This window comes from Ursus arctos, unplaced genomic scaffold, assembly GCF_023065955.2.
Source record: "Ursus arctos isolate Adak ecotype North America unplaced genomic scaffold, UrsArc2.0 scaffold_25, whole genome shotgun sequence".
NCBI classification, from domain to species: domain Eukaryota; kingdom Metazoa; phylum Chordata; class Mammalia; order Carnivora; family Ursidae; genus Ursus; species Ursus arctos.
This window is the reverse complement of record NW_026622930.1, coordinates 21,043,111-21,069,139: the sequence shown is the minus strand read 5'-3', so window position 1 is coordinate 21,069,139 and position 26,029 is coordinate 21,043,111. Positions and strand designations below refer to the sequence as shown.

Genomic DNA, 26,029 nt, shown 5'->3' with positions numbered 1-26,029 from the left:
AATAAGTACTATATCACATAACTCAGACTTCATGCAAGTACTAGAAATTAAATGTGTTTAATACATTTGAAAAAAATTGCTAACACTGACCTTTGCTTATGTTAGCCATGTGTTACTTATTAAAAACTTTTTTTGCAAAGATAATTTATACCATTTGAACATTTAAGAGTATAACAGGCCCACTGTTTTCATTGTTTAAGGCTGAGTATAATCTTATTTCTCCTTGTAGAAAGCTGCCTGAAAACAAACATCTAAAACACAATTTAAGTCTCCACTTAAAATGATAATGCTATCAAACTAAAATCACTCTAAAGGTAACTATAAAGACTATAGGAATAATGCATGAAAAATTAAAATATGCTTATTATAGGGGCGCCTGGGTGGCACAGCAGTTAAGCGTCTGCCTTCGGCTTAGGGCGTGATCCCAGCGTTATGGGATCAAGCCCCACATCAGGCTCCTCTGCTATGAGCCTGCTTCTTCCTCTCCCACTCCCCCTGCTTGTGTTCCCTCTCTCGCTGGCTGTCTCTATCTCTGTCGAATAAATAAATAAAATCTTTAAAAAAATATATGCTTATTATAAAGTCGACTTTATATCCCTTTAACGGCATTTGTAGTGGTCAAGAAATGAACAACTTTCAATTACTAAGATTCTGCAAAAACTATTACCTCATTTGTTACGGATCACCTATTTTTCCATAGCAAGTCCTTCAATAATTATTCCCAAAGGTACATGTTATCTTTATAATTGCTTTTAACATCAAATCTATCTATAATTAACATAAGTTATCAATACTTCATTGTTCTGTGAGGAATGGAAGTTTCTCCCTCTCCCTCACACCCCGACTTCCCGCACGTGTCCACCCACATGTGCATGCACACACACATACAATCCCAGAGATAAACACAAAGGCTTACACATTCCATTTATACATAAAACACATGAGGCAGAAATTATCATGACTTCAGAAAATAAAGAACTTGAAAATCGACGCTTTTATTCCTAAATTATTTCTTTACTGACCTTATTAAATAGTAAACACTGTGATGTCTTAAAGGAAAATTTAAAATATTTGGTCCACTTCTACTTTCTGGCTTGACGGAAATACTCATGCAACTCTGAGTTACAGAAAACAGAAGAGCTGCCTTTCTTCACAACTCCAATTTTTCCATATAGATGAAAGATTTGAGAATTAAACTAAATCTTCTCTGAAGTGTAAAAGTTTACTTAGTTTTGGAGTTTTTACTTGTAGGGCATTTCTGCCAGTAGTCATCTTCATGAAGACCGTGGAGCATAGAGCATTTGTGGACTTAGCAATATGCTTCATTGTCAGTTAATTTGGTTAGTAACAGAGGCAGACCTCATCGTCTCCACTAGGTTTGACAATTTTAGCCTGTCTATAAAGTCTTGCTGCCAATATTTGTTTTCTTTATAGTCTGTATATTAAAAATTACTTAGTACTCAGTACCTTATTTTACAACAAGCACTGGGATAAGGAAGAAATTATTAAGATAAAAAAGAACAATAGAAAATTATAGACAGGGCAATTAAGAAGGGCTTTAAAGTAGTATTGAAGGGGGCATTAATACATAGCAAAGTAGCCAACTTTATATAAGAAATGCAAGAATCAAGAGTTTACCTTAAAAGCATGTTAAAAGGAACAACCTTCCTTCTGTTCCTAATGTATTAATCATCAAAAAGAAAAGTTATTATTGATTATCATTTCTGTTTTCCACTACTTTCTTTTTAAAAGTAAATTATGGCATTACAGTTCCAAGTTTCTGCTAATGAATAATCATGTCAGTTGTCACTCAATTATCACTTTCAACACTTAATCTTAATTATGTACAGCACCTTGTTTTTTTTTTCTTTCTTTGAAGTTCCTCGTTGAATTTAAAAGTCAAATTTTTTTCTTCAAGAAAAGTAAGTTGATGGAAGATGGAGGCTGAGATTAAATCAGGGGGAATCATTGATCAAGGATACTTGGAATTCTTATGAATACAAATAGCCCATCAAGGTTAATGAGGTTCAACTCAAGTTTAGAAGAAGAAAAAAATGTACTTAGTATTTTCTATGCATATACAGATTTAAGGTTTTAGGTACAATCTGAAAGGTAAATTATGTAAACCCAAACTCAGTTTTCATTCTGGTTTTTTACAAGCTATTTTCACTGTTTTTCTTCAGTGTAAAACAACTGCTTAAAATATATACTCTGGATCAACAAAAACTAATGCAACTAGTGAGAAAGAGCAAAGGTCCCCTTGAATACTGACAGACAACTCTTCCAGAAATTAATGTGCTTTTAAAGAATGACCAGACAACAAATGTTAGCTTTGAAAAATAACCATAAAGTGTTCCACAATTCACTATTTCAGTCAACAAATACTAATTGAGTCCTAATATGGGTAAGACACTGTCAAGGGGCACAAAGAAATACAGAGATAAGACCTGGTTCTTAGCCCATACGCATCTATGATTTGAAGAAGGATATATGTATTTAACTCATACGTGGCTTCCAGAATGCCCTAAGTTTGAATTACAACATCAATGCATACTGGTAAATGGCCCAGAGCAAATTCTGTGCATAGCAACATATCAAAAGAAAATGCAAACGGAAGGTTGAGCATCAGAGTGGAAGCAGAGAAGATTGTTAGAAAGACAAAAGGAGTCAGTTCAACACACTCCAGAAAGAAAAACAGAATTGGGTGAAATAAACTGATCCCTGATTAGAAGGACTCTGTTAAAGAGAGGTAGAGGGTGGGAGAGCCTTACCATAGTCAGGAACAAACAGTCCTTTACACATCATTTTTCCCCGATTGCGTTCACCAAGCAACTTTTTGGTTACTAATTCACCTTTCTAAAGCCTAGGTACAGGAAATTGGGAGACTGGTGCCCTGCATAGAACAGTGTTTAAATATCCATATAGAGCCCCTACAGGGTACATCAGTGAGCTGGCACTCTTTTATACACTGCTCTCTGATGGGTTTCACTGTTAGTATGAACCAGTCTCCTCGGCCACATTAATTCTAGGACACAGAAAATTCAAGTTTCCAGATGTGAGGACAAGACCTTGAAACATGAGGTCTTCACCAAAGTAAGGACATTGAGGTCAGACTTGTCTTAGTGACAGGGCAGCTTTCTTCCGCAGTCCCCTATCTCCTTCATTTCAACTCATTTTGAAATTTTAAAGACATATATCTATATACTTTAAGGCAGTGTGACAAAGGTGCCATAAGAGCATCAGTGATACGAGTAAAAGGACGGGGTACAGAAGGAAGGATTATCACCTGTAGCTGGTACAGTCAAAGAAGGCTTCAGGAAGGAAAAGGCTTAGGATTTCCAAAAAAAGAGGACATTACAGAAACAGTGAACAATGGGAACAAAGACAAAAAAAAATGGAAATGAATAGGAAAGTTTAAGAAAAATGAGTTGACAAGACTGTGTATAAGGTTTTGTAGGAAAGGTGTTAGGAAGTTGAGATTAAAGAGAAAGAGATTAGTGACTGAACAAACCACAAGAAAGAGTATTACAGCAAATGTTTTGGGGCCTGACCAACAGTCACATTTTATACATGTTTTCTTATTTATATTTGGTTTCCAAAAAGCAACTAAAGAAGATTAATCTTCATCATAGAATGTATACGGCCAACACCATTTTTTTTTTTTTTTTAAGAGAGTGAGTGCAAGCAGGGCAGAGGGAGAGAATCTTAAGCAGGCTCCATGCCCAGCGTGGAGCCCAACGTAGGGCTTGATGTCACAACCCTGAGATCATGTCCTGAGCAGAAACCAAGAGCTGGATGCTTAACTGACAGGCACCCAGGTGGCCCCAACACCAAATATTTTTGAAAAATAAAGCAGAAACGAAATGCTTTTCAATTAAATTTCAATCAAATACCCAACAGAAGTCACACTGAGTGATCCATGACAGATACCCTCACAAAGCCTGCACCAGATATCATTTTGAGAACAGCTTGGAGATATTCAAAGGGCCTTCACAAGGTATGAGAAATAAGCCATAATCAGAAGCGTCACAAAATCTAAAACAATAGATATAAATTTAATTATAAAGTCAGGCTGAAAAAAACTGGTTAATGGGAATTTCTTCCAGAAGAAACAATATCTTTTTGTAATACCTCTTTAATGGCAACTGGGGAAAAAAATATTTTATTCTCCAAAAGGAACTTGAATTAGACTTGAGACAAACTCAAAGAACTTTCTGCATCAATTTTAGAATGTCACATGCACAGAGACAGGGAAATCTGCCTGGCTTTTGTTCCCTGCCATGTCACCACCACCTAGAACAGACTTCGCATGTAATAGACAGTCATTAAGTATTTGATATGTGAATAAATGTTCAACCTCTCTGTCCAACTTTCTTTCGCATCCAAGCCCATACAACCAATCCAAACTAACCCAAGAGAACGCTAACTCTTTTCCTAACCCAGGTGAAAATGTAAAACAACTATTGTTAGGACAGGGGGAAAGCCAGACTCATTGAACGAGAGATTAGGTTATTGTAATTTTTTAAATGCCTATGAATGTGAGAGTTTTTTTTTCAATTGATTCTGCAAGTGGTAAATGAAATGAAACAATGGAAAGTAAGGAAGGGAAGACAGACAGACCAATATGTGGTTATAAACAGCTTAGCGAGCGATTTTTCTACCTTTGATATTTATTAGCATAGGTTTTTTTAATTTTTAATACCTAACTTTGGCAAAATAATATATTAGCACTTTTGTCAGCAGGACCAAGGGCTAAAATAATTAATACCCATGAAGCAAACTTTAGAAGTCCTATAATTACAATTGCTCTGATAATATTTCTGTTAAGTATTTGTTATATATGTAGAGGGCTTTGTAAAAAGTATGTCAATATTTCATTATCTTTGCAATCTGAATCTTGATCCAAATCTAAAATACATTTTCCACTGATGCACTGACAAGATGAAAGAGAAACTCAGACTGCAGTAACATTAAATATTTCCTTTGGATTATATAAAGTTAAATATCTTTAACACCAATTTTCTACCTTTCATTATAATTTAGAAAATTCTTCAAATGTGTCACCTTCTTACAATTAGAATATAACTCCACTAATAAAAACAGATATAGAAGAGGACTGATACATATCTATTTCCAAATGTGTCATCCATGTTGGATACAATATACACAATTCTATTGGAATTAAGACATTTCCTTTTTATGAAGTTCTTTCTTTTGATTTTTAATATTTTGGGATAATTACCCCACTTCTGCCTCCTGTAGAGAAGTGAGAGATTTAAAAACCTTTATGGTACCTTCTTTGCTGTGCCTTCTACCAGTTTCACCCCCAAGTAAAGGATAATTCACCATTCCTTCAAAGAAAGGCCCCTTCTATCTGAAGGAAGGGCTCAATTGCCACTACCACAAAACCATTTTCAAGTTTAATAGGTGCCTGGATTTAAGGTTCAAATGAAAGAGAAATGAATCCGTAGATATTTCTATGTGTAACTGAAGAAGTCATCTACATTAACTTCGCATTATGTATGCTCAAACTAGAGTTCATAAAATACCACAACATTTCTATTAAAACTTCATTAAGCAATTCTCTGAAACAAAACCAAAGTCCTTTGTATACAACTTAAAAATAGCAAAGTCACCTCTATTTGGGCTGCAAACTGCGCTTTCTCCTTGTCTTTTCGCTCCATGCACCGCTTCGCTTCCTCTAACTCAGATGCCATCGCACTGAAGTTCAGCTGCACCCTCAAATCTGACATCTGCTTCTCCAGATTCTCTTTTTCCTGCTCAACCCCTTGAAAGAGAAAATGTAAAGCTTGATTGTTGTTCTTTATTCACAGATTGTACTTTCAAATGGTATAAGGCCTTGATGTTGTAATATTCCAGCTAACGTAACCCACTTATTAACACAGACATTTCAGAATTTGCCAGTCTATTGTTTCAAGGCTCACTCAATATTCTAAAATACATACACTGATGTGTTATCCAATATTACTCCATTTTGATACTAAAACTTGAAATGTTATCGGAGTTCTGGTACAACTGAGTTCAGGAAAATCCTACATATTTTTTCTTTAACGTTCCTTACATCTGTACCTCCAAACTCTAACACAGAAATACTGGAAGAATTTTCAACTAAGTTATACATTAGCTGGAAGTTACTGAAGTTGACACACAAAATAATTCTTCCTTGCAAAATAAAGAAATGATATTGTTAAATCTCTATGTATGATCACTAACTATCTTACTAATTCTGGAGACTACCATCTGAAATTATATCACTGAACAATACAGACAGACTTAGTATTTAATTCAAAATGCTTGGTCTGTGATATCCAGGACACTCTAATACCATCTTCTTCAAACATAAATAACACAAAACTTTTTCTTAATGACCTTATACTCCAAGAATAGAAACAAGACATATAAAATACTTCCTTGAGTCTAAGATGTCAAAAATTGGTACATATAGTATCAATTTAACTGTTTTTCTGGTAGTTTCCTTTCCAGAAAAGGAAAGGAAGGAAACACTAGCAAATTAAATTTATACATCATTTAGGACACATCTGTAGTTAAGAGATATCAAAGTTTCAAAATTGTACATCTTGGATGTACATGGATGAAAGAAGATACATAGGTATTTTAATAGCATGATAAAAGCAATGACAGATACTATACAGACATCTTTACAGATACAGTCATCATACAGAAATAGTACAAAGGATAGAGTGATTAACTCTATCTTGATGAAAAACTCAGTTAGGAAGAATTAGAAACTAAGTTAGATTTAAAGAATGAATACAGAATCTCACCAAGCAAAGGAGACGGGGAGTTGGGATGATAATTCAGAGAAAGGAAGAGGCATAAAGCACAGAGGTACAATACTGGATTTAATACTCAGGTAGCTGCACACAGTACTTCCACATAGCTACCACATATGAGGGAAGGAAGAAGGAGAGTCAGCAAGGTGTTTACACATTGCTAGGGAGCTTAGAAATTACCTATATACCAGGAGTTACCAAACATTTTCTGTAAAGGGTCAGACAGGAAATATTTCAGCCTTATAAGCTCTGCCACAATTACTCAACTCTGCCATTGCGTTGCAAAAGTAACCTGAACAGTGAATAAATGAATGGAAATAGCTATATTCCAATAAAGCTTATTTACAAAAGTCTGGATTTGCCCCTTGGGCCGTACTTTGCACAGCCCTGCTAGGTTTCCCACCTGAAAATATGCATATTTGCTTATGGGTAAAAGCATTTATTCATTTTACAAATATATTTTTTAAATTTTATATTTAGATAGGTATATATGTTATATGCACACACATATGCATACATATCTCTAGAGTGTCTATCTTAATATATAGACATACATTCCAGGATATTAGTGCATATACAAAGTAACAGGAATATATATTATATAAAATATGGAGATACTAATGCATATGAATACATGTACAAATACATATACATAATTTGTGAAACATATTTTTAATGTGGAAACAATTTGATAAGTTTCATAATCTACACATAAAATAGTATGGATATATATAAATATATACCTACACACATACACATTCACATATAACGAAACGTTTAGAAAAATTAAAATACTTAAAACGTAAGGTATAAAATATAAATCATGTTACTAACACTCTCCTCTCACACCCAGGGGATTGTCTCATATGCTCACTTTGAAGAACACTTGCTACAAACATAATGGGTCAGTACAGCATACCGGTTAAGAGTTCAGGTTTGGGGAGAAAAAAATTCAGGTCTGTTAATTCCCACAAATATGACCTTAAGCAATCTCTTTGCTCTTCAATCTTTCTTTTTCCTTATTCAAATGGAAATAAGACTAGTACCCTTCTTAAAGTATAGTTCCAAGAACTAAAGGAGATAATGTAAAATGAGTAGCAAAATGCCTCATGTGTAGTTAAGAACTCAATAACGTATAACAAAAGATTTTAAGCAAGAGTAACATGAATAGTTTGTGGCTTCAGAAGCATCCCTTCAGTAGCAGCAGTATAGAAGACAGATCACAGAGGAGCTGGAATAAGGCAAGAGGGTAATACAATGGGACAAAGCATGCCTAAACTGGGGTAGTGGGAATAAAAAAGAAGATGGGCCAAATTCAAGAAATACCAAGATCTATAAATAAACAGGGATGAAGCAGACAGAGGAGAGAAGGAATAATTTCAGATGTTCTTTGTATTTTAGCCTTGGCTATCTGGATTAAGGATGGTGGCATCAATTGAAACAGGAAATAAAAACAGGTTTTAAGGAAAGGATGAACTCAGTTGTAAATCTGTTGACTGGGGCATTCTGTGGGACAGCACATGGAGATGTCCCATGAGAGACTTTAAATGGGGGGGCTGAAGATTAGTGGATTTAAGATTTAGGGATCATCGTTATAGATTATAGCTAAGCATAAGATTTAAATAACAACCTCTAGGGAGAACTATTAAGTGAGAAACCCCATAAAGAGGATTCTAGACAACACCCAGCATTTAAAGGACAAGCTGTGAACAAAGGGAAAAGATTCAAAGAGAATGAAAACAAGGAACACAGAAGAACCAGGAAAGAGTAGAAACACGGAAGTCAGTGAAGAGGAAAAAACAGGGGTCAAGTAAGAAAAGTAACAGCACAATTCCTTTGAATTGGATGAGAAGACCACTAGTAAAGTAAAGCAAAGTCGATTTCATTTCTTATTTTTTTACAGATTTATTTGTTTGACACAGAACACAAGCAGGGAGTGGCAGAGGGAGAAGCAGACTCCCTGTGGAGCAGGGATTTCCGCCCCCCTCCCTCCCCGCCCCAATGCAGGGCTTGATCCCAGGACCCTGAAATCATGACCTGAGTCAAAAGCAGACATTTAACCCACTGAGCCACCCAGGCACCCCAGCAAAGTCAATTTTAAAAGAAGACCTGGAAGTTATTTTTTAGTGGGTGGAGGAACAAACAGCAACCACAGTGTGACTATGAGTGTGATTTCTCATGCAGATTTAAAAAAATAATAATACAAGTATTCTATAAAGATGAAAATTCTAGAACCATTAAGAGAAGGTGAAGAAGTTCATTATCATATTGATATAAGAACTTTCAGATTTTTTTTAACCCTGGTAAGTAGTTAAGAAAAGTGACATTCTTCTAGTCCTCAAAGACTTACACCAAGAACAACTAGATTTTTATAAGGCGAGAAAACATGTAACAAATATACCACAGTCTTTTTCCAAACAAGAGTTCTTATGTGCACCTTTATGAAAATTTGATGAATAATCAAAAACCTTTGGATTTTACTTTTAAAAATAAATTTTAAAATATTTGATGTCAAAACATATTTCAATTATAACATCACATGAAACTTAAGTGAACTTAATGGCATGCAATTATGTTAGGATAGGTATGTCAGAATTTGCCTAGCGAAGATTTTCTGGCAATGTGGAAACTCTAACTTAGGCAACATACTGAGTTATGTTTGGGGAATCTGAGAAAAATATTTATCTTCCCTGAATTTGATAGTACACCAAATGCTTACAAGAGTTTCTCCAATAATTTAGGCATTTGAGTAGGAAGCCTCATTACTGAAATAATTTACAAGCAGAACAATCTGGACTAGTCTATTAGAAACCATTGTAAAATTTCAATATTACCATTTCTGTTACAAGTAAACCTCCAAAAGGAATACACCCAGACTCACTGAATTCCACAACGTAAATCAATGTAAATCAAACACTTTGTGTTTCTCAAACACAAAGTATTCTTAATCTCCATAAGAAAAAGCCAGTCATATGGTCAGGAGCACTTCTGCCAGATGATTAATTTTTGTCACAGATCTCAGTTTTAATTGTTTGTACATATTTTCAAATTGGGATAAAGGAAAATGAAAACATAGGGGTATTTCCAATTTAAGTACAAGGACAAGTACACACACATTTAGGCATGGAAGTAAAAAGCTGGAAAAAATTCCACTACTAGCTTTGCTGGCTCTTTCTAGGAGAAAGCCCCAGGAGATAAGCATGTCTGAAATAGGTTTAAAAATAAAGCAGAGGAGAGATTAAAACTGGATGCTAGTATCAGCAACAAACAAGTGAAATTTGAAAGTAAAAACAACACCAATTACATTTGCATCCAAAGAAAATACCTAAATATAAATCTAACAAAATCTGTATGAGGAAAACTACAAAACTCTGATGAAAGAAATCACAGTTGAATGAAATAAATGGAGACACAGTTCATGTTCATGGGTAGGAAGATGCAATACTGCCAAATGTCAGTTCTTCCCAATCTGATCTACATATTCAATGCAATCCCAATCAAAATCCCAGCAAGTTATTTTGTAAATATCAACAAACTAATCCTAAAAATATATGGAGAGGCAAAGGATCCAGAACATTCAATGCAATATTGAAGGAGAAGAACAAAGCTGGAAGACTAACACTATCCAACTTTAAGACTCACCATAAAGCTACAATAATCAACAGTATAGTTCTAGCAAAAAAAAATAGACAAATATATCAATGAAACAGAACAGAGGCCCGGAAATAAACCCACATCAAAACAATCAACTGATCTTTGGCAAAGAAGCAAAGACAATACAGTGGAGAAAAGGTTGTTTCAACAAACAGTGTAGTGCTGAACAACTTGGACACCCACATGCAAAAAAATGAATCTAGATACAGACTTCTAGGCATTTGGAAACAAGAATTCCTTTTACAGGAGTTAATTCAAAATGAATCACAGACCCAAATAAAAAACACAAAATTACAAAACCTTTAGAAGACAGGAGAAATTGTGGATAACCTTGGGTTTGATGATGACTTTTTAGGTAGAAGAACAGAATCGTCATCCATGAAAAAAATAACTCATTAAGCTGGACTTCATTAAAATTAAAACTTTTCAGTTCTGCAAAAGACACTGTCAAGAGAATGAAAAGACATGGGGCGCCTGGATGGCGCAGTCGTTAAGCGTCTGCCTTCAGCTCAGGGCGTGATCCCAGTGTTCTGGGATCGAGCCCCACATCAGGCTCCTCTGCTAGGAGCCTGGTTCTTCCTCTCCCACTCCCCCTGCTTGTGTTCCCTCTCTCGCTGGCTATCTCTCTCTCTGTCAAATAAATAAATAAAATCATTAAAAAAAAAAAAAAGAATGAAAAGACAAGCTATAGACTGAGAAATTATTTGCAAAGACATAGGTGATAAAGGATTGTTATCTAAAATATCAAGAGGACTCTTAAAATTCAACAAGTCAAACAACCTGCCTAAAAAATGGGCCAAGACCTTAATGAATATCTCATCAAAGAAGATATACAGGTGGAAAATATGCATAACAAAAAATGCTCCACATCATATGTTATCAGGGAAATGTAAATTAAAACAAGATACCATTATAAACCTATTAGAATAGCCAAAATCCAGAACACCTGACAACTGCAAATACTGACAAGAATGTGGAACAACAGAAACTCTCATTCATTGCTGGTGGGAATGAAGAAATGATACAGCCACTTTGAAAGACAGTTTGGAGGATTCTTACAAAACTAAATACATTCTTACCACACAATTCAGCAATCATATTCTTTGGTATTTACCCAAAGTAAATGAAAACTTACACCCATACAAAAACCTATATACAGATGTTTGGTTTATAGCAGCTTTACTCATAATTGCCATAATCCGGAAGCAACCAAATGGCCTTCAGTAGGTGAATAGATAAACAAACTGTGGTACATTCAGACAATGCTAAAAAAGAGAGAGCGAGAGAGAGAGAGAGAGAGTGAGAGCACTACCAAGCCATGAAAAGACATGGAGAAAACTTAAAGGTATATTACTAAATGAAAGAAGCCAATCTGAAACTCTGTATGATTCAACTACATTAGATTCTGGAAAAGGCAAAACAACGGAGACAGTAAAAAGATCTAGTTGCCAGTGGTTAGAGCGGCAAGGGGGATGAACAGGTGCAGCACAAGGGATTTTTAAGACAGGGAAATTATGATACTGTAATGGTGCCCGAATGTCATTTATACATTGTCCAATCCCATAGAATACACAACACCAAAAGTGAATCCTAATGTAAACTATGGACTTTAAATGACAACAATGTGTCAAAGTAGGTACATCAGGTATAACAAACATACTTCCAGCGAGGGGAAGTTGACCGTGTGGGAGGCTATCCATGTGTGGGAGCAGGAGGCATACAGAAAAATCTCTGTACCTTCTGCTCAATATCGCTGTAAACACAAAACTAAAAAATAAAGTCTGATAAAACACTGATGCTAAATTATGATTAGTTTATTGAAAAACCTTGTAGTAGATCAAGAAATAAGATGATGAGAGCACAATGTATGAAATGCAATTCTGAAAATGGGAAGTATTTAAGAAAGATAAAAAAAAAAAAAACCCACACATTTACAAATCAGAATTATACCTCTCCTAAACCTCCAGTCATCTCCTTGTTCATCCTGATGGTTCAACTGTTGCTTGGACATCTGAGATACTTGATGCTGCAAACCCTTTCGATCACCTTCTGCTTTCATAAGTTGTGTACGGAGCTCTTCTACCTAAATACATACAGTCAAAAATGACACTTTTATCAGTTTTAAATGCAGAGAAAGAATAATTGAACTTACAAATTATTTCAAATTACTTTTCCTAGGGAAAAATATTACTTCTAATGGGCTATTGTCAGCACAAGTTGAAGCCAAGTTAACCTCCTTGTTATGCCAAGCACAGTGGAATAGTCTCTTGCTCTATTTCTTTATTCCTCCTATTCCTTCCACAAATAATGAGTGTCTTTTCCCCTTCTCTGTGTCTACGGGGACAAAGAATTTGACACCAGAAAAAAAAAAAAATCGTTTATTGTGAACTCAGGCCACTCTACCACTATTAGCCCAAAACCCCTCCATAACTGTTTTTATAGTTTTCACTCCTTCTCTTCTATATGAATATGATCTATTGATTGATAAACTCAAGTGAAAAGATCACAAGTTAGCATATTTTAATATCAAAGTACTGTTCAAAATAAGAAATAAATGCCTTTGTATAAACTATAAACTCCTTGAGGTCAGGGACTCTGTTATTCATCTGTATTTCTAAGGACTAGCAAATTTCAGATATGTCCCCAGTGACCACTGAACAAATTAAGAGTCTCAAAAAGACTCCGTTAAAGTCACAAGGACAACCTGAACACAGTAATCTCTTACTTCAAAAGATGAGATCAGAAATCACAAGTCAGAGTTCAAAAAGAAAAAAAAAAAAAAGAGTGAAAAGGACTACAAATGCAAACTTTCAAAAAAGAAAGTCTGAACTCTGCCAACATTAATTCCATTGTAACAATGGTTGCTGAACGAAGCCAGTGAACATTTTTAAAGTTTTTGTAAAAGAGGTCTCAATGGTTTTCAGTACTAATTGTCAAAATGTAATACTCCTTCTAAGCTTGACATCTTTGCCTACCTAGCAGACTACACAGCGAGTTATGTAAGTCACACCACAAAACAGAGAAAGGTACAAGTGCAGTTTATATTAAACAGGCAGAGAGGCAGTTAGAAACATATATGCCCTTATCCAATGTATGTGAGATGACTATTTCAAGTTACTGAACTTTAAACAGCAGAAGCACAAAACTTTCATTATAGGCTAATGGGTTACAGAATGTTACACTTTAAAATTAAGCTTTATCTTTGTTTAAAAGGGGCAGGTAGCATCTTGAAAACGTAAACATAAGACAATGCAAAGTAACTTGAATATGTAAAGGTCTGTTTCATGTATTTTATTCTCCCTTCACCCTCCAATGCCTCCTTGAGTAAAATTAAGCCCCTGGGAAAATTTCATCTTACATGTCCACTCTCATTTTTACACTGGTTATGCTAAGAGAGAGAGATCCTAAATTGGAGCAGCAATCAGCAAGACACACTATCACAGTGGGAACTTGGTCCAGTGTTTTGTACCAGCTCTTCTCTGACTCTTCCGGAAAGGATTTCATCTTTTGCTTATGTGTTTTAATATACATTCCTTAGGTACAGAATTTTTTTTTCCCCTAGGTGGGATTTTTCTTCTTCTCACAAAGACATTTAATAGAAAAGGAGATTCAAACCTGATTTAATTTAAAAACAGATTATCATAGCTTGCATAGACTTACCTGATGCAGAAGCGTTTCTCTGCTGCCTTCTGACTGATTCAATAACCTTCGGGATACCTCCAATTCCTGTTCAAGCTAGAGTTTCAACAAAGGATAAAGAAAAATGTCCAGTGGGCAGAAAATAACTAAATTATTATGGGCATAGTTTCAGAGGAGAAAACTAGAGAACTTTTCAGAAGATATTTACAGCTAATATGAAAAAATATCTTGCTATCAAAACATATCAATGCCTCCCTGAAAATGTTATTTGCATAACAAAAAGTGAACCAGACCAGACCTCAGGGGGTCAGTTCCATCTCAATTATGACACTCTTTTCCTTAGGTCTCCTTTCTGTCATCTCTAAAATAAGGACTTTATATTAGATAATCTCTGAGATTCCTTCCCGTTCTGAATTATTGTAATCTAAATTCCAAAGCAATGTTTTCCTTTAGTACATGTAATGTCATATGAACTGAATTAGAATAAAAATTTGAAGGACCCAATGATTAAAGTATATTTCATCCAATTGAGTATTTTGTATATTCTTAATATTCCAACATTCCTAATATTTCCAATATTCATAACATTCCTAAAATTTAAAAATACCTAATTTCAGAATAAGACATTTAAGCTTTCCTTAATAATATAATCTAAATATTCACAGAAAATGTGCTAATTAGATAACCAAATACCTAAAAAGTTTGAATGTGCCTAGCTTACTACAAGTTGAAAATATAATAGGATATGAAGGGGGGAGGAATATGCCACCGCCCTCCCCGCCCTGCCCAAAATATGCCTCTTTGGCATAAGGATTTTTTGATGTGAAGGGAATCAAGACACAACAGACTCAGGAAAAGCTTTTTACCTCTTCCTTAATTACATTAAAGAAATTAGAGAAGGAGTCTGTACCAGGCAGAGAGCTATTACCAGAGATATATATGAAAGACTTATCTGCAAGACAAGGCAAACATTTTTTACCAAACATTTGCTCTTTTCTTCCTGTGAATTGTCTGTCTCCCCTTGGAATCCCAAGACCTCTATCCCATTTCCTCAGCTCAGGATGGTATATAAGCCTCAACTGCCTGGCTGCCTTTGTGCTCATATTTTTAGGCAGCTCCTATAAATACAAAATCAGATTTGTTTTTCTCCTGTTAATCTATTTTAGGTCAACCTAATTATTAGATCGGCCAAAGAACCTTGAAGAGTAAAGGGAAAATTACTTTTTTACCCCTACAGATGGGACACATGTTTGTTAAAATTCCTGAGATTACATATGCTAGACATGCTTGCATTTTGTAATAGTAAGGCTATTTTGTGAAACCACAAATTTATATTGAGATGTTATTAAGTGCTTAGATTTGTGATAGTTATCCTAAATTATCATTTCACTTGACCAAACTCCTACCTATATATAGTCCTTTAAAGTTTGTCCATGAGGTAGCTATGGCTATCAAAGAGTAGCATAAAGGAGCACTGTAGTTCTGATCTTCACTGTGGTGACAGTTATCGTGAATCTATACATGATACAACTTCATAGAACCACATACATGAATGAGTGCACTTAAAGTTGGTGCAATGTGCATAAATTCTGTGGACTGTACCAAAATCAATTTCTCAGTTTGGATATGGAATGACAATTATGCAAAATGTTACCACTGGGGGAAAGTGGGTGAAAGGCACATGTAACCTCTCTCTACATTCTGTCTTCCAACACCTTATGAATCTATAACTATTTCAATAAGATTTTTTTAAAAAGTATACCTGTAGCCAATAAAATCATACTCTAAAAAAAGTAAAGTATATATAGAGTTACAGAATCCACACAAAATATTATCTCACTTATCCTCTAGTTTCCATGGAGAAATAAAGAGGGAAAGAATCACACTTCAATCAAAATGTTTTCAAAATCTACCAAGGCCCATACTGGTCACGCTCCCTGGATAATACCAACTCCTCAAGGGCAAGCATGAAGGCCGGACACGACTTGCTTACCATAAAGGCAGGGTGGATGCAAACTCAACATAGGTTGGTGAAATAAAAATTGAGGAGGAAATGGTAGATTTACCGAGTGATACAGAGCAAAAAACATTACATCGGGGCAAATTTCATTTTATCATGTGCTACCTTGGGCTCATCCTTAAATCCATTCATTTGCAAACTGAGGAAAGTTGGCAGTCCTCTAAATGCCTAACTGTAATGTGCTAGGCTCTATAGATTCACAGACATGAATATATGTCAAAAGTCCTTAATATTTAATGTACCTACACCGATTTTCTATGGGGAAAATGTATACATTCAAAATCCCCACCCTTTCAACAATAGGTATTTCCTAAATAACCCTGCAGCAAAGTCAAGCTCCCTAAATGTTCCCCAGCAAGGAATGATAAAGTTCAACAGCTGGCCTCTAGAAAGGGAGTGGCCAGGTGACAAGGTAGCAAATGACCTGTACATATTTCCCAGAGCAAGCAGGAGAGAATGGCAGAGCCATCAAACCAAGCAACTCCGCATCAAAACATAAAGGCTTCACTGTGTTCTAACAAATGATCTCAGGGACAACGTTCAAGGCACTCAACAAATATCACTGGCGCCATTTCAAACAGCGTTACTCTTTGAAAGATAACTTTCAAAATCTTACTTGACTCTTCTCAGTTTCAGTCTGTTTCAGCTTATTTTTCATGACACCCTCATTTTCATCTGCTTTAGCTTCTTGTTTCTTCAATGCCTAGAATGAAAGATATGAAAAAAATATGTATTATTCGAAAATACACATAAAACTGAAAGACACTATTAGGATTTATTAAGAAAAGGGGGGAAGAAGATGATTATGAGTTGTACAATATACATAAAGGAATTACAACCCTCTCATTCACTGTGGTCCTAAGAATACTTCAGCAGTGATATATATTTTTTATATATCAAATATAAACAACTTCTTGATCTTCCTAATCAATTTCCACTTAGTTTCACTTTTTCCCATCTTTGTGTATTTTGTTACACATTTAGGGACTGTAGATAGCTAACAGTTCACTTGGAAACAAAGCTTACTGCTTGGTGAAATAATACTATAAAAAACATTTTATCTGTTCAACTATTTAGACATAATAATAAAAATCGGCTCGCTAGTTTTTCAAATTCTGAAAAAATATCTTGAGATAGAAACATGCTTATTGCATCATTATTACAAGTATGATATTTTATCACTACACAGAACTAGCTCTTCAAACCATTCTTCACAAAGAGAAAAGAAAGCATTCTTTTCTACATTTGTCTCTCTTTAATAAAATGGAAAAAGGAACTTGAAGAAAATTCATATTTCAAAAGGTAACCAGAAAAATGTGTATTTTGGTTTGCCCTACGTTAAAACAAAATTAAACTTAAGGAAAAAAATATATACTTGGAGCAATCTTTCACGACATTTAAAAGGCATTCTATTTGTTTAAGAAAAATTTTGATAATTCTAGCATTTAGACTTAGCAAGGTATACGTGCAGAGGCCACCCAAATTGAGAAAAGCCAAATGCCTGAGGTCTCCCAACAAAGACCTATGGTGTTCAACAGAAAAATTATTTTTAGACAAATAGCAAAACATGTTAAAACTGTTTTGATGCAGGGGCACCTGCGTGGCTCAGTCAGTTAAGCATCTGACTCTTGATTTTGGCTGAAGTCATGACTTCAGGATGGTGAGATCCAGCTCTGCCTTGGGCTCCATGCTCAGTGCTCAGCAGAGAGTCTGCTAGAAATTCTCTCCCTCCCCCTCCTCCTCTGCCCCCCTACCCTCACGTGTGCTCTCTAAAATAAGTAAATAAATCCTTTTCAAAAAAACTGTTTTGATGTAAATATAATCAATCATATTCAACTTCCTTAACTTACATATCCAACGAATAACTCCTAAGTGCATTTACTATGTGTCAGGCATGGTGCTGGGGCTACTAATATACATGCATATAAAATAACCATGGCCCCCTGTCAGGAAATTACTGCTCCTTCTGCCATGGCTCTAACTCTAATAAAAAGGAACTGAGTAAAAAGTCAGAGAGGCAGCATCAAAATGAAAATTTTGGTTTGAGGACAGTAATAATATTATAACACTTAACACTTCACTCTACGCAGGGGTTCTTCTTCTTACATATTAAATACATTATATATATTAAACATATACATTTAATCTTTATGATGTGGGAAACAAAGGCAAAAGAAAAAATTAGATTTGCTTACTACCTACAGCCCACTGACAAGTCCTTGCAACAGGCAGAGTGGTTCCTCTAAGAACTCAGCTGCCTCGATGTTAATGCTTTGCTAAGGGCAAAGTGCAATCTTAGCTTAACATTATCCTCACCCCCAGGATCCTATAAGTCTTCTTTAACATATAAAAATTCCTTTGAAACTTCCTTTATCTCTAGCTCCCAAGATATATGTTAGCAATCATCCTCCAAGCATACGACCCACCAATATACATCTGAAGGCTCTCATGACTGAGTTTTCACTAACCAGTAATAAATGACCTCTTCCTAACAATAGCTAACCCCCTCAAGGTCTTGAAAACCTTGCCTCCAAAATACCTTGGAGGCTTGTGCCATTCCTAACCCCCTCCCAATTTGAAAGTATATAATTGGCCACGCCTCTTGATCCCCGTGCAGCTCTTTCTGCCCACGGGTCCTGTCCCTGTGCTTTAATAAAACCACCCTTTTGGGACGCCCGGGTGGCTCAGTTGGTTGGCTGACTGCCTTCAGCTCAGGACATGATCCCAGGATCCTGGGATCGAGCCCTGGATCAGGCTCCTTGCTCAGCGGGAAGCCTGCTGCTCCTTCTCCCTCTGCCTGCTGCTCTGCCTGCTTGTGCGCTCTCTCTCTCCATCAAATAAATAAAATCTTTAACAACAAACAAACAAAAAAACACCCTTTCACACCAAAAACATCTCAAGAATTTTTTCTTGGCCATTGGCTCTGAACCCCGGCATTTCAACCTACATCATTTATAAATCCACAAGTTAATATTAAGCCAATTTATTAAGAGGGAGAGTGGGGTACGAGTAGTTGAATCGTACTGCTTTTCAGGTAATTATCAAAAGATTTTGATGTTTAATATTTGTCCATTCTTGTAGGGTAGGTGGAATTTGTAATAATATTTAATTCCATATGGATAATCTATTCAGGGTGGGATATGTTTATAAATTTTGCCTTCATGAAATTACACTAGAAACCTGAAACTGACTGCAGGCATCTTTATTCTTTCCATGCTGCTTTCCCCAGCCAACACGCATGTGTAAGAGAATGAAAAGATATAAAGATGTTGTTATTACATTTTTTAATCATTTCATAAAGTTTTGAACTATTTCACTCCTCAACATCATCATTTCAACCTAGCCCTATTTTGTTTTAAATGGGTTAAACTTAACTGGTTATCTTTTCAATATTTCTTCATTGAGCTAAAAAAACCAGCCTGGGGTTTTCCATGGTGGGGGTAGGGAGTTGTTACAAGGAAGACTTCCTCTGGCAGCTGGTAAGTTTCATCCAACCATAAACAGCTTCTGATTCTGGATTCAAACTCCTCAGCAAAAGCCACTCCAACTGAAAAGGAGAATTAAGCTCCACTTTCCAGAGGGAAAATATCAAAAAATGTGTGGTGCCATGTTAAAAACCACTAAAGTAATCAACACTTGTTTTGATATTTAATTTGAGGCTAAACAAATATCCTTAAAGTTTCACCCAACAATTTTAGCTCAAAGCCAGAGCAAAGATAACACTATCGGGTCTTTTTTAGCCTACAAAATTTTCCCCCATCAAACCTTATAATCTAATGCCACCCAGATTCCTAGTAAATTAACTCAGAGGTCAGTGCTCACCAGCACGTAGAATGCTAAAACTTTCTGCATTTACCCCAAGATAACTTGCTTACCCCCAAAACACTAATAAGTGATCTGGAATTTACATAAAACTGTTATAGATGGATGGAGTACACTCATCAAAGCTCCACCAAACACTGGCTGTTCTCTTAATTCTCTTGGGCTACCTCCCTGTCCCCTTACATCTTGTCCATCCTCATTGTTTACTTTCTTTGCACCTGCTGGACCTTCCCCACAGCCTTCTAAATCTCCCTCTCCAGGTTACGCAGAGCAGTTTGCCTTTATTCGAGTTCTCAATTTTGAACAGTTATACTAGCAACCACACCCAACACCCTTACTTCCCTGACCCTGTGAAGTCTTATCAGTTACCAGAATTCATTCCCCCAAAAGGGCAATGTGAGAAATTATTATTTTCATGCTCATACTAATAGATATTTAATCTTCATTTCTTATAATTAGTATAAATATTAATAATTTTACTTGATGTTAAAGAAATAGAAATCAATAAGCTGAACTTTAATTAAACAAATAGTATGTTATAACATGGAATTATACTTTATAAAAACATAATTCTTCTGAAAGTCAACTTTTTTTAAAATCCTAATTTCCATACATGAGCTTGTTGAATAAAAGAACCTCTAATTATTTTCCATACCTAGGAATCTGCAAAAAAAATTTCCTTTCCTCCTCACTTTCTACCTTCAACATCTGACCAGTTATTTATAATATCCCTTTTCCAAATAATACATTTTTCTATTATAGTTGTACTTTAGTACCCAAAATGTTATTTAATACCCCCCTTTTTTATTTCTCCTTTTACTCTAGGGATATATAAGTCTTAGAAAAATGTAGTCAATGAGAACTTAAATTGTATTGTTTTCAGTAGAGGAGCCAAAGTGAAGTCTTAAGGAGCAACTCAAAGCAAATTACTGTATTTCCACCATATCATTTAGAAATGTCATTAAGTTTGAACATTATTTCTGCTTCCTACAGACCATCACACATGTAATATTCTAGCCCAGACTACTGAACATATTTTCTACATTACCTAGTTTAAAATGAAAGACAAAGAAAATCTGACTCTTAAGACCCAGTAAATACATATTAATGCATTTTTAACTTCTGAAAACACAAATAACACTCAAGGAGAAAGACTTTAAAAACTAACTGAATCGAAATTACAAGCTATTTCTTTAAATGCTAATAATAAACTTTAACTCACTGACTATCTTTTTAAGTGTATAAGGCTGCACTAGATTTCTTTTCCATTTGACTTAGATCAAGCAATGAGAATTATATTAAAACTGACCCAGTAAGAGCAGTTATAAAAAGAGGGGAAAAAATCACATGCCAATGAATTTCTATTATTATGTTATTTTGCTTTTTAAAGCTTGTTTTTTTTTTTTTTTACTTAAAAGCAGTTTAGCTATAAAGCTATCATGTGCCCTGCTCCAGGATTCAGATTGTCTTTTACACCTTTAAGATTACAGCAACAACGCTGAGCCTTAATAGTGCGTCCCTGGAGCACATTCAAATCTTTAATAACAACAATTTTTCTTCTTTTCCTTAAGTGTGCCTATTTCCATTAAAAAGACTAACATATTGAGTATTATACTACTATAGTTCTTTAGAGGTAGAGGATTCTGAATTCTTGTGGTTATATATATATATAACCACAAGATGATTGATAGATAGATAGATAGATAGATAGATAGATAGATAGATAGATTTTTTTTTTTTTAAGCAGCCTTTTCTTTTAGGAAGGAAAGGAAAGGAGAAAAGGAGGATGTTTGTAGACGTCTCATCTGACCATAAAACCTCCCACAACTTTGACAATAGGCATGTTTATCATGAGGCTCTAAAAAATAACACACTCAAAAATAAAGAACAAATAGGGAATTAAAGGCCTTTTGTCTACTGTAAAGGGACCAGCCAGCCTGGGTAAGAATGATGGAACTGGAATGAAACACAGGTAGGGGCGCCTGGGTGGCTCAGTCATTAAGCATCTGCCTTCAGCTCAGGGCGTGATCCAGTGGTCTGGGATGGAGCCCCACATCATGCTCCTCTGCTGGGAGCCTGCTTCTTCCTCTCCCACTCCCCCTGCTTGTGTTTCCTCTCTCACTGGCTGTCTTTCTCTCTCTGTCAAATAAATAAATAAAATCTTAAAGAGAGAAAGAAAAAAGAAAGAAAGAAACAGAGGTAGGTCCTATGTTAACTCCCACACAGGCCACTGAAATTTAAAAAAAAAAAAAAATGAACATAAACTATCCGGTCTCATCCTAATCACTCAGCAGTGCTCCAAGTGCATGCCTTTGATCACAAGGGCAAGAACATGTAGATGACTCACTGGTAAACCAACAAGACTATAGAAAAACAAGTCTGCTCACACGGAACAATAGGTCAGTAACATTATTCTTTAAAAGGTACAAACCTCCAAGTCAGATTTTTCCCCCAGTAATAAAGAATGAAGTCATGTCACTGAGAATTAGAAAACTATTGCTCTTACTATATATCATTAAAGACTTTTTTTTTTTTGAGCAGTTTTAGGTTCAAAGCAAAACTGAGAGGGAAATGGAGTTCCCATATACACCAGTGTCCTCATACATGCATAAGTTCCCCATTATCAACATCCTTCAACAAAGTAGTACATTTGTTACAACTGATGAACCTACAATGACACATTATAATCACTCATAATTTACATTAAGGTTCATTTTTGATGCTGCACACTCTATGGGTTTGAACAAATTTATGACAGGTATCCATCATTACAGTATCATAGTGTATTTTCATAGCGTATTTTCACTAAAAATCCTGTGCTCTAGCTATTCATTCCCTATCTCCCAAATTCTGGCAACCACCGATCTCTTTACTGTCTCCATGGTTTTTCTTTCCCAGAATGTCATATAGTTGGATTCATACAGTATGTAGTCTTTTCAGATTATTCTTCCACTTAACAATATGCCTTTAAAGTTCCTCTATGTCTTTTCATTGCTTCATTGCTCACTTGACTATATTTTATAATTAAATTCTTCATGTAGGTACAAAATAAAAGTCAGGAAATATTTTAAGCTTCACAATATAATGCACTTCTGATCCAAATGAGACAACATGAACTATAAAGTTAAAAGTTTATATTTATGTATATGAAAAATTTTAAATAGCTTTAAGAACATTTGTTATATTTCAAATCAAGAAAAAACATTATTAAGTACTTAATATGTATAAAATACTGTAATAAACATATTTAATTGAGTTTTTTTTAAAAGATAGAAATCTGGTGTCTATTTCCAAAATTCTCTTTTGAAAACCTAAATCACAACTCTAAAACCATCAAATATCAATAGAATAATACATATTTTGAAAAGATATATGCATAATGCAGCAGGATTTTATTGCTTGAACTAATACTACTCACTTAAATTAACATAGATTTTATTTCTGTCAAGCTCTGTGAATTTCTAAATTTTGTTTTTTCCTAAATCAAGTTAGAGATTCCTCCCACATGAGAACTAGCTAAAGTCATGGAAAATTTTAGCCTTTAAGTTCATCCAGTTGGGGATTATCTGTGCCAACAAAAACCAAACAAAACAAAACAAAAAAAATTAGGTTTCTTTTCAAGGCAGAAAACAATGCATTCATATTCTAAATCCCTGAACCAGTATCTAACTCAAAAATACCTAGATTTTACTTAATTGTTCAAAGAAATTTATTTTTCAGTCATAACCAAGGAACAAAATGCTATATAAACAACTACCGCTAAAAAAAAAAAAAAAAAAAGGTTAGTAAGTTAAAATAGAATTAAATGATAAAGTCCAAAGAGAATCCAATAGTGATCATTACTACTATACCACCATACAGATTTTGGGATACCAAAGTGAGGGAGAAATTCTAAAAACCTGCTGCCAGTTGAATTATGTGTATTTTCCAGACGGAAGTGGTAAGCACATTGTGTGTGGAGTCACAAGATACAGCCATTCCTGCTTTTCAAAAGGCAGAGTAATATCAAGTATCATACAGTTAAGTAAGATTTATCAGTAGTTAAGTACATTGGTATTACTTCTGATGATAATTGTAATCCTTAATGATGTTTTTTAAAGATACCTGAGGTTTTGAAACATAAAATTTAAAGCTTCTCTTTGAGAATGGCCCAGATGTCTATTTTTTTTTTCTTTTTTGTCTTCTTATGCTAAGGTGTTTATTTTTTCAGGAATCTGAGAGCTTTTATAGAAATTATTGTGGTAGGATAGATGGTCACTTATTACTGACCTATTTTCCCCCAATGAATAGGAAACTTACTGTTTCTACTATGTCCATATTTATGGAGTCTGTGACTGGCTGGGGCACCCTTTGCCAATGAAGCTAACCAAGGTCATGGGTTCAATCACCATGAGAGCCAATTCCCTTTGCTCTGTTCCATGGTCATAGTCTTTACCCTAAACCTTAGCCAAAGGCCACATGGAAGACTAACTAGGCCAGAGACCCTGGATGAATCAGCAAGATCTACCAGGACTATAAAAATAACTCAAAGGTAAAACCCCTATTGACTACTGTCAGGATTTCATTCTTTAAATGTTATTAAATTTGCCAATCTGCAAAACAAAACCTTAATTACTGCCTACAAAGTTGGTTTGCTAAAAAGACATACAAGTCTTTTGCCTTCTTTAATTCAAAAGCAACAATGGTAATGAGTATTATTCCCTAAAATGCCACTGCTTTTACTGGAACAGATTTTATTTTTATGCAATCTTTTACTTAAGAAAAAATCTTGCAAGTAAAGTTAAATGTGAGCCCAACAAGTGCACTTTCCAGGATTTCCTTCAAAATCAAAAAGCAAAGGCTCTTAGTGGAGGGTCTGTTTTTATCTGAGTAGTTTCCTCTTTGAAAAAGGACACTCAAGAGTTTTATTAGAAACCCCAGAGCAATAGGATACTTCATTTGACTTTCTAAATACAGGACCTCTGAGTTAAAATTGTTGACAAACAGAAGATCATAGATAATTATAAAAATTTAATTTAAAATTTCTCAAGTTTAAAAATAAAATAAAATAAAATTCTATACGTATTTGAGCAAAATGCCCTGTAAACATACAACACCTTTCATTGTTTAGAGTTAGAGGATGTTATTTTATGCGTTTGGATTGTTTTTTTCACTATTTTCTAATCAAAATAAAACAGTACCAAGTCAATGAATATGTCTATCTGTAGCAGTGGTCTTTGTTTACACAACATTACTATGCACTCAGTAGTTGCCCAATAAATATTAATTGATAATGATGGAAAAGGGCTTTATAAACAGATGGTCTAGAATAAATTCACTGAAAATGTAGATAGAAACATTACACTCTTCAAGAAAAGCACAAAGTAGAAATTAAACAAGTCCTGCACTCAGAAAATCTCAGGCTATTGTCAGGCAGCTGTTCAGTCAACAAGAGCACAGACATTTTTCATCATCATCATAGCATTAGCAGCATTAAATGTCTATTTGCATATGGTGCTACACAAAGGGACCCGCACAGATTCATGCTAGCCTTATTTGTTATAGTTTACAATGACAATATTAGCAAGAACAAGTAAGTACACAGAGCAAAATAAATGTGATTAAACAATACTTTAAGATCTAGTCATATATGGTATGAACATAAAATGTGTCAGACTTAAATGCAACTTACAGCAGCAATAAGAGTATTTATTCATAAAGCAAACCTCAACTATTTCCAAACACATTCTGAGGCACTTTACAAGAACATCTATACACACACTTAAAGAATAGGTGAAATAAAGAAAGGAGTCAGAAGCCATAATGGCCATTTTAGAGAAAATAAGAAATGACTCTTCAAGAACCTAGAGAGCAAATGATCAGGGGGGGAAGAAAGTAGAACAAAAAAATTATATAAGGACTAACTTCAATGAGGATAGGAACAAAGAAGCTACCAGCAAACTGATCAACCCAGGAAGACATCCTGAAAAACACATCTTATTCAAAAACATCTGAATAATAAAATATGTTACACACACCGGAGGATTTTGACGAAAGATCACTGAAATGGAGAGGTGAAAGGGGATAGAAAGTACACTGC

General features: G+C 35.0%; 1 protein-coding gene across 7 annotated transcripts in view; it reads right to left on the bottom strand.

Annotated features, from left to right (window-relative positions):
* The window catches only part of CEP128 (centrosomal protein 128), a 500,403-nt gene that overhangs the window by 278,432 nt on the left and 195,942 nt on the right, over window positions 1–26,029 (bottom strand). For all 7 annotated transcript variants that reach the window (XM_057318321.1, XM_057318320.1, XM_057318322.1 and 4 more), the window contains 4 exons: window positions 16,745–16,831; window positions 14,130–14,204; window positions 12,420–12,552; window positions 5,637–5,788 (listed from right to left, as the gene is read on the bottom strand). In XM_057318321.1, coding sequence (XP_057174304.1) covers window positions 5,637–5,788; window positions 12,420–12,552; window positions 14,130–14,204; window positions 16,745–16,831 — 447 coding nt within the window. The remainder of the gene's footprint in view (window positions 1–5,636; window positions 5,789–12,419; window positions 12,553–14,129; window positions 14,205–16,744; window positions 16,832–26,029) is intronic.